Below are 9,768 nucleotides of genomic sequence, written 5' to 3'. Positions count from 1 at the left end.
CTTTACATTGAAATGTGTTAGATTTTTTGACAGCTACAGTAGCTAAAATTAAGTTAAGTTATTAGGCTATCCAGAGAGAAATCGGTTTCGTTTTGTTGAGCGTGTGTGTGAGTTTATTTATGCTACGTATCATAGTGGGACTGAACTGTAACTGAATGTTTGCTGATAGAAATAGCAGCAGCTACAGCTAGCAGATTGTTAGCTTGTCAACAATGGGCTATAAGAGGCATTTAAAGACGGCAAGAACGTTTTATTTTTTGACCATTCTGCTGATAATCTTCGTCAAAGGAATAACAGCTGGTAAGTACTATTTTGTTGTATAACTGGCTAATACCTGCGCGGAGAGAAGTGGTTTTAACGTTGCAAGCAGCTGTTTATATTTGTCGAACAGCTTTGTCCATCTCAAGTTAACTCTGTGTTTACTGCTGCCATATTAATACTTTTCAGATGAACAACACGGGAATAACGGACCAGAGTTAAAGGTACGTCATGAGCTATTTGATATTGGTCTTTAGCACGATTTGTAAGTTCGCAATCTACGTTAACGCAACGTTAGCTAACACAGTTATGTGCTCCCACAACAAAATCTTTATTGCACTGGGAAAAGTACAATTTTTTCTGAAATTGACTGTTCATCAGGTATAGAGAACATTTCTATTGTTTTTCTAATGCAACAAAAAAGAATAACACATTTTAAAGTGAGCAGATAACAGCGTTGCAAGACTTTTGGGAGATAGAAATTTACAAATAATCTATATCACAAGATATCCATATAAGATAGCCATCCATAGCTTTTGCCATTTGTTGCTGTATTCCACTTATTTTAATATGCAGTGTAGTTTCCCCACATTCAACTGTTATTTTACAATTATTTCTTGTTCATCCCTCCAGTCTTACCATGACCCAGACTCTGAAGAGGAAGACGTCCGTCTGGCGTCAGGAATTGTGGCTGGTGCTTCTGTGACCTCTGGTCATGAAGTCTCCCAGCCAGAGGAGGAGAAACAGCCACCTGGGGATGGACTGGAGGGAGAGGAGAAGGAAGACCTGCCTGAGCAGCCTCCTCCAGTTGAGGAGAAACCTAAAGAGGGTAAGGAATGAAAACTGGAAATACTTCATGCAGTGCAGCCAGTAAAAAAATATTGAACTAGTTAGTTGGTTAACTTTTAGCATGCACTCAGTCCAATTAGGTACTTCAAATCCTTAAGCATGTCTTATTGTTGAGTTTAATGTATTGAATGTTATTAATTGAGTTTTGACCTTCTCTGTTTTAACTACCGAACACATGCTCTGCTTCTTCTGGCCATGGTTTGTTTTCTTGGCTTATGTATGTGTCTCCAAATGTCTGTGTGAGACAGAGATCATGCGCTGGCATGCTTTCTCTCACTGGTAGCACGCTGACTCTTGAATAGGGTTTTTACCTGTCCTATTAAAGCCAGGAATGGATGGAATAGTGGAATAACTTCACACTATGAACTGTTCCACCAGCCGCCTCAGCAATAAGGATTGAATATTTCATTGCACTTAAAGATAACCAGTTACATGTGGACACACGTTGTGACACCACTAAAATGATAGTCGTGTATCCTGTATCCTATAACTGTGCCAACAAAGTTTGGTGAGCCACTGTGCATCTGGTTATAACCTTGTAATGAGATGAGATTTGAGGCTTGGACTTGCAGTTTCAAATATAACAGCCGACTTTTGTGATTAGTTTAAATGCTTTGATGTTAAAGAAATATGAGTTATTGAAGTAAAGACATTAAGATTCTCATCAATGTGTTGAGTGGGAGGATATTTTAGTGGTACATGTCAGGAACGTCTAGTCTGAACCTACAATAACATCTTAGCTCTTATATAAGCATTTCTGGTTAATGTGGCTGGCCTGAAGCAGTAATAGTCTGTGAGTAGCTTTACTGACTCCTCAATGCCCTCAGGTTTTCATCTTGTCTTAAATCACATTTGATTTTGAGAATGATGGCTGTTTTGTCTTATTTTTAAGGTTTGAGTCTTGACGTGTTAACCTCTTTTCACTTTTGCTGACTCTGAGCAAACACGCGTGTGGTTTCAGGGCAGCGCCAGATTGGTTAAACAGTTAAACCCCATGAGAAATTAACAGCGCCTTGCACCTGTGGCTCCTCTTGCAGACAGTTACATCATTTTACTCTGGGATTGTTAGTAATTTTCCTGCTGCCATCTTGCACAAGTATAATATTGAGCTTGTATGAGAGATTTCCAGACTTCACATAATTAAAATGAACAGACTTTGTATGTTTAAAATTAAGTTGTAAATCTGGAACTGTTTTTTCATAGAAAAAAAGGGGACAATGGACATGGCAACATATTTTCTGTATGTTGAACTATATCCTGTTATTTTTACTGTGTTTTTATTTTTTGTTTTATCTATTATAATTGTATGTTTTTTAAATACAGTTCCGGTGGTGAATGGAGGTACAGCCCATGGAGAGCCCTGCATTTTCCCATTCCTCTTCCAGGGGAAGGAGTACCTGGACTGTACCACTGATGGACGGGGAGATGGACGGCTGTGGTGCGCCACAACCTACGACTATGACCAGGAGAAGAAGTGGGGTTTCTGTGAGAGTAAGTCTTCAACTTAATACCTTGCCTGTTATGTGACAGATGTGACAGACTTATAACAAATGTGACAAACTTATAACTGCCTTGAGTGTCTCATTTTGAAGCCAAAATGCAGCCATTCATCAGCCACAAATAGTTGATTTACTTAAATGGTTGGATGAAGATTTTCCAGTGTGGTTGGCTCATTGCCCACACAAAGCCAAATTGAAAAAACATTAATTGTTTTAGAATTTGCTTTCTGATTATTATTTGCTGATCAAAATAAAAGCCTTTGAAAAGCTGATCTGAAACTGATATTGGAAACCAGCCTGAGAGCGCATCATGGTTTCGTTTCCAAAAAGACTATTTCCCCCTCTGCTGTCAAAGTTGCATTTTTCCTTTTCATCTGTATATGTTCTTACTCCCTTAGCGGAGGAGCAGGCACAGCAGAGACTGCAAGCAGAGGAGGCTGAGGAGCAGTATCAGACTGTCCTGCGCATGCTCAATGCCACCACCAGGAGGACCCAGAAGAAAGAGTGAGTTTCTTCCTTCTGATTTATTCCTGTGGTTTTTTAAGCTGCTTTTGAATCTTCTGTCTTGAAGACATCTGTATTGTTATAATAAGCATTTGGTGATTTAATAACAATGATGTTATGACAGAAATTGGGTCATTTTGTTCATTTTGTTAAAAAAAGTCACTTTATCTTAGGTTTCGTCCTTTATAAATATGACTGCACGACAAACTTCCCAGTTCTCTCCCAGACTTGATAATTAGCATTAGCCAGAGTGACGATAGCAGGTTTTGCTCTATTTTGTCTCTACCATCAGGCCTGCTGGAAGACCAGCAAGCTCACAAGTTGTTTACCCAGCAGACAACATTATCTGATCTGACTGTAAATTGAGCTTAGTTTAGGTTTGGCTATATCTATTTTACATTTGCAGTATTATCATGTGACTTTGCTTAGCACATCCTTATTTGCTTTAGGTGATATAGTACTTTGAGTGTGTTATGTACACACCTTTTTTTTTAATTATGCCTGTGCCTGTGACTGCTCTCTGTCTCTCTCTGTGTCAGATTATACGAAAAGCTGCTGAAAGTAGCAGAGAAAGGCCACCAGAAAGCCATGGAGAAGGTGGCTTACGCCATGCTGTTTGGAGACTACATGAACCAGAACGTCACCAAGGCCAAAGAAATGTTTGAGAAGCTTGCCATGGAGGGCTCGCCTAAAGCTCAGACGGTAAACATCTCATCCAAAATGTTAATGTGTCACTTGAGAATAGTATTGAAAGCCATTATTGAATATGCTGATTATTTATGCTTAGAGAATGAGTTGTGTAACACTGTGCTTTGTTTACTTTTCTTTAGGCCCTTGGCTTTCTGTACGCAGCAGGACTTGGAGTTAACTCGAGTCAGGCGAAGGTACTTTTTTATTCTCTATGACTGAAGTTATGTCTTACTGTAAATGTGCTTATTTTAAGTTACTTTGGACAAAAACATATGCGAAAATAATGTTATGTAACGTCTGTGTCTTTTCCGAACGATTGTTCAAACATTACCTACATTTTGTGTTTTTCAGGCCTTGGTTTACTACACCTTCGGCGCACTGGGTGGAAACTTGGTAGCTCATATGATTCTGGTGAGTTGATTTGTCTGTCAGTAGAGCAATGACATAGTCACGTTATTTCTGAAGTATCAAAACATGACATTTCCTCTTATTGTTTCATTAGGGATACAGATACTGGGGAGGTGTGGGTGTTCCCCAGAGCTGTGAGTCCGCACTAACACACTACAGGCTTGTGGCAAATCAGGGTGAGTGTTTACTGCAGTTTTTAAAATTATAATATTCAGGTGTTCTGATTCTTCTTGGGCAAATAACCTAATAAAAATGATTTCCCTTCCATCGGCTTTCTTCTCCACCCTACTCTTCATTACCACCTCCAGTGGCCAGTGATGTGTCCCTGACAGGGGGCTCAGCAGTGCAGAGGATCAGGCTGCTGGATGAGGTGGAGAACCCAGGATCTACCAGTGGGATGCTGGAGGAGGACTTGATTCAGTACTACCAGTTTTTAGCTGAGAAAGGAGATGTACAAGCTCAGGTAAAATAGCGTCATCATCAATCAGTGTCCTTCGTTCATTGCCGCAACATGGTTGTTGTTGTTTTTTTCATGACAACCTGTTGCACCCGCACTGATAATATGAGTTCCATATAGTCCATGCATCTGAGGATGAATAAAATCTATTTTAAATGGATTTCTGGTGGTTGTGACTTGGCTACAGCGTGTCTTCAGCCAAGTTTTACAGTTTTTGTCCGTCTATGGTCAGGAAGCTAATGATAGACGTAGCATGAGGGGAAAGCAACAGGTCACAATGGTCAGTCATAATCACAGTTTACTTTGTTTGAGAATTCACACATTTGTCACTGTGCATGCCGATATCTCAGCCATATTACATTTACGTAATTAGAGGAAGAAAATACGGCGTTGTGTGAATGTAAAGTATCAATCTGAAATAGTTTTCATCTTTTATAATACTAATTATGTGTCATTAACAGTAACTTGGTTCTTTGTTTCCCCTGATAGGTGGGATTAGGTCAGCTACACCTGCATGGAGGACGTGGAGTAGAACAGAATCATCAGGTGACTTTTTTTTTTAAAGAGTCTTTATAAGTATTGTATTCTTGTGATTGTAATTTGCACCGATAAACGTATTTCTGATGCTTCCTGTCCAACAGAGGGCATATGACTACTTCACCCAGGCTGCAAATGCAGGGAATACACACGCTATGGCTTTCCTCGGCAAGGTGGGTGAGATGTCTTTCACACCCTTTTTCTCTCTATTAGGGAACAGTGGTTGAAACTGATTTTTTTTGTTTGTAATGACACAGTTTTATTACACTTATTTCTTGTTTTTTACTTGCTGCACATGATGCCTGACCTATAAAAATACATACTCCTGTATATTTAGGTTTTTCCCATCTGTTTAACTTGTTTGGTGTTTGTAAACAGTCTAAACGTGTAGCCCAGTCAGCGAGTTGGAGAGCAGAGAGAGGGTCTAAATTGAATCCAAAATAAATGAAGCCGATGATTTGGCATTGCTGTTTTAACAGAGGGCACTGCAGTGCATTTGTATTTGAGGCACTGCATCAAGTTTTTGATTTTGAAGAGATATGACTCCTTCTGTCCTTCAGATGTACTCAGAAGGCAGCGAGTTTATCCCTCAGAACAACGAGACGGCCCTGCAGTACTTTAAGAAGGCCTCTGACTTGGTAAGTAAGAAGCTGTAAACTAATGTTATCTGAACTGGCTAATTTACCCTTCAGTGTTTGTATCAGTGTTATTCAGTTGTCATTCATGGTCATTAATTGCTTTGATGCGATCCTTTTCACTTACTTGTTGCGTTTTTTCTTCCAGGGTAATCCAGTGGGACAGAGTGGCCTGGGAATGGCCTACCTATATGGAAGAGGTGTCCCAGTGGTAAGAAACCTTAACACATTACAGACACATTACACACATCTAAAATCATGTCCAAGTTTAAGATACACCCTCTCAGACCCTTGCAGCTTACTCTGTGTTGCTAACCTGGCAGCCACAGTTTTTGGCACTAGGAATAGGAATTTAAATGTCAGTAAAGTTGTTTGGTTTTCAGCGCAAAGCATGAAATCAGAGCAGCCATTTGAAAGTTGTGCGTTTGTGTCTTCAGAACTATGAGCTGGCACTGAAATACTTCCAGAAGGCAGCAGAGCAGGGCTGGGTGGACGGACAACTCCAGCTGGGCACCATGTATTACAGTGAGTGTTGAGGACTAAGTGTCCGTGTATGTATGCATGTATGGCTATGTGCACCTGTGCATGGTGTGTGCTTGTGGTACACAGCATCCTTCAGTGTGCCATGGCCTCTTGTCATAGCTTTTCTTGCCTGTCTGGTAAATCTTGTTATTGCATCTGATAGTAAACAGATTCTTCAAATATGTTTACTATCTGTTTACTAACAGATTTGAAGAATGTGTTAACTAGCCCTCAATCTCTCTTTCTCTTTATTTTCTTCACATCATTTTCATTTCTATTGACTAGAATACTTCCTTTCTCCTGCATTTAATTTAATGGTTTTTTCTCTGTCGTTCCTCAGATGGGATCGGTGTGAAGCGGGATTACAAGCAGGCACTTAAATTCTTCAACCTGGCCTCACAGGCAGGCCACATCCTGGCCTTCTACAACTTGGCCCAGATGCATGCTACTGGTACTGGTGTGATGCGCTCCTGCCACACTGCTGTGGAGGTGTGTATTGTATTATGTTGAAATTAGGAGAATTTAAAGCAACTCTCTCCTGTGATTCAGCATTCATCATCCATTAAAGCCCATATCCTGACAATTACTTAGCTAACAGTTATCATTTGTTCTCGGCTCCTGCCAGTGGTCTTTATTTACACTCTTGTATCGTATTGCAAGTTGGAAAATTATACAATCTACAACCTTAGAAACCACTGCAATGACAACATTGTGCGCCGCTGTTACAAAGGCTCAGTTTTCTGGTGTGTCACACTGTGTGCCTGTATCTTCGTTGCAGCTTTTCAAGAATGTGTGTGAGCGCGGTCGCTGGTCGGAGCGTCTCATGGCGGCCTACGGCAGCTTTAAGGAGGGTGAGACAGATGCCGCGCTGGTCCAGTATCTGCTGCTGGCCGAGCAGGGCTACGAGGTGGCCCAGAGCAACGTGGCCTTCGTTCTCGACCAGAGTAAGAAAAACCACGACATCAGTGTCAGAAAGAAAGTTAATGGAGAGAAAGTGGGTTTAAGTGAAAAGCTCATCAGGTTCCAAAACCATGAACTAACAATAAATATTTATCCTATTTGCCTCAAAATAATCAAATTGCAGTTTGGGAAAAAAATGCTTGCGAGTTAATTATGCAAATCTTTGTCAACATCATCAACTTTGGTAAAAGTTAGAACCTAACCTTTGTTTTTTTTGTCTTTGGATTGTAACAAACAGAAGGAGTGAAGATCTTCAGTGAGAATGAGACTTACCCTCGTGCTTTGCTCCACTGGACAAGAGCTGCAGCACAAGGTGAGTCCGTACACACTCTGTCCTTCAACCATTTTTATGTCTGTGCTAGATTTATTTTTAGTATCATTAGGAATCCATCTATGATTGCGTTACATAAAGAAAATTCGTGGAATTTGACTGCTCAAATCTAAACCCTCTGCTTAGAGTGAAAGTTGATGCATGTAATTGTCATTCCCAGGTTACACTGTAGCAAGGATAAAACTAGGGGACTACCACTTCTATGGCTACGGGACAGATGTGGACTATGAGACTGCTGTCATCCACTACAGGCTGGCATCAGAGCAGCAGCACAGTGCCCAAGCCATGTTTAACCTGGGTTACATGCATGAGAAAGGCCTGGGCATCAAACAGGTGGGCACAGAGTTCCACTGCTCAATATTTGTTGTCACTGGTCTCAAATTAAAAGATGCACAGACTGATTTGAGAATTGTTTTATGTGGTTCTGCAGGACATCCATTTAGCCAAGCGTTTCTACGACATGGCCGCTGAAGCCAGTCCTGATGCCCAGGTCCCAGTTTTCCTGGCGCTGTGCAAGCTGGGCCTGATTTACACTCTGCAGTACCTGCAGGATCTTAACGTGAGTACTTCCTCTTAAATCCTCACGCTGGAGCTGTGACAATTTGATTTTCAAATAGAATCTCTAGAAACTTTCTTAAAGGGAACTGGAATTAATCATGTGCGTCTTTGTCCTCCGTCCTCTCCCCATTTGGCTTTGGCCCCTGCCAGTTGAAGGAGCTGATTTCTCAGGTGGACCTGGACCAGCTTCTCGGCCCAGAGTGGGACCTCTACCTCATGACCGTCATCGCCCTGCTGTTGGGCACAGTCATTGCCTACAGACAGCGCCAACACCAAATCATAGTTCCCCCTCGCCCACCTGCTCCCGCCCCAGCGCCCCCTCCTCGACCACCTCAGGAACAGAGACAAGCCCAGGCCGAGCCCCAGGGTGAGGGAGAAACGCAAGCCCAGGGCCCGGCCCAGGAGGAAGAGGAGCAGCAGTGAGAGGAAGACAGACGGAGTGAGGGCAGTGAAAGACAGACAGGAGGCTCTGCCGGCTCGCCCCGTGGAGCAGGTGGTGCTTACTAGCTGAATACCTGCCAGTTAGAGCACCTCTCCCTCTCTGCCTGCCCACTCCCACCCCCCACCCCCCCCACATGCTAAAAGAAGACTGAGATGGCTGCTGAACTGTGCAGTCTCACAACTCCATTTCCTCCATTTCAAATATGCTGGTCCTGTGCCGAAGAAAGACAGCGGGGGTGTTTTATGGACGACGCTACAGAACAGAAGAGTATTGAGAGGATAACACAGACTTGAGACTTGCTAGTCCGTGACTCAGGATACTGCCAGAAGCTCCCGTGTCCTCACCATGAAAATAGCCTTGCAGTTGCCAGATCAAAATCATTTTGGACTAATCAACATAGTCGACATAGTTGGAATCTGATATGTGCATTTGTTTCTTCTTGCTTTCCCTTTTTGAGAAAATTACACTCGAATTTTGAGCCGTATTTAGAAAAAACATTCAGGCAGGAAATTGCAAACTGAAATAACTTGTATTTGCTCGCCCAGGTCTAGTTGCTGAAGAAAGTCATGTTTTTGCATGTTTTCTCTGATCTTTTTGCAGACTTTAATTTTAGGCACCTTTTTTCAGATACTTAACGAATGAACACATTTTTGCATTGATTAGTTATTTGTTTGCATACCTGCAATTCTCAGAAAGACAGTTTTTGTTCATTCAACATTAGTATCAGCTCTAAAGTGTACTAAAGCCATGTTGCGTCATTAGTATAAGAACCAGAAACCTGTTTAGTGGTTTACTTTAATTTGATAGAAAAGCTGGAGTGATCATTTAATTTTAAGCGCACAGGTTGATGTCTGTTACGTTTTCAACATGGCAGACGCAGAGCTAAAGAATGGCAAGCTGCTGAAGTCAGTCAGAAGTAAGCTCTCACCAGAGTCCTTGATGCAGATCCTGTTTGAACATTCATACAGTCTTTCACTCTCCAAGCACAGTGAAAGTAGGCTTTTAAAAATTCAATTTAAAGAGCAAATGTAGGAAAAAACGGATGTATGCAGTCTTGTGAAAGAAAGCGGAAAACAGTTTTTGAAGGTGTGATATTTTTCCATCAATAGGCTTTGATT

At 41.6% G+C, this 9,768-nt stretch overlaps 1 protein-coding gene across 1 annotated transcript; it reads left to right on the top strand.

The window, feature by feature from the left end:
- The first annotated feature begins 212 nt into the window (after positions 1-212).
- Positions 213-8,898, top strand: LOC139302072 (protein sel-1 homolog 1-like). The gene is made up of 21 exons (XM_070925644.1): positions 213-300; positions 448-482; positions 892-1,087; positions 2,431-2,598; positions 3,005-3,110; positions 3,650-3,812; positions 3,941-3,994; positions 4,152-4,211; positions 4,303-4,384; positions 4,517-4,671; positions 5,155-5,211; positions 5,307-5,375; positions 5,763-5,840; positions 5,986-6,048; positions 6,275-6,362; positions 6,700-6,848; positions 7,138-7,303; positions 7,558-7,632; positions 7,811-7,983; positions 8,081-8,209; positions 8,359-8,898. Exons 1-21 carry the CDS (start codon positions 213-215, stop codon positions 8,629-8,631), a joined length of 2,427 nt encoding a protein of 808 aa, XP_070781745.1. The 3' UTR covers positions 8,632-8,898.
- Positions 8,899-9,768: the final 870 nt, after the last annotated feature.

Source organism: Enoplosus armatus, chromosome 19, assembly GCF_043641665.1.
Source record: "Enoplosus armatus isolate fEnoArm2 chromosome 19, fEnoArm2.hap1, whole genome shotgun sequence".
NCBI lineage: Eukaryota > Metazoa > Chordata > Actinopteri > Centrarchiformes > Enoplosidae > Enoplosus > Enoplosus armatus.
Note: the sequence above shows the minus strand (reverse complement) of the source record. Positions and strands in the feature narration are given on the sequence as shown.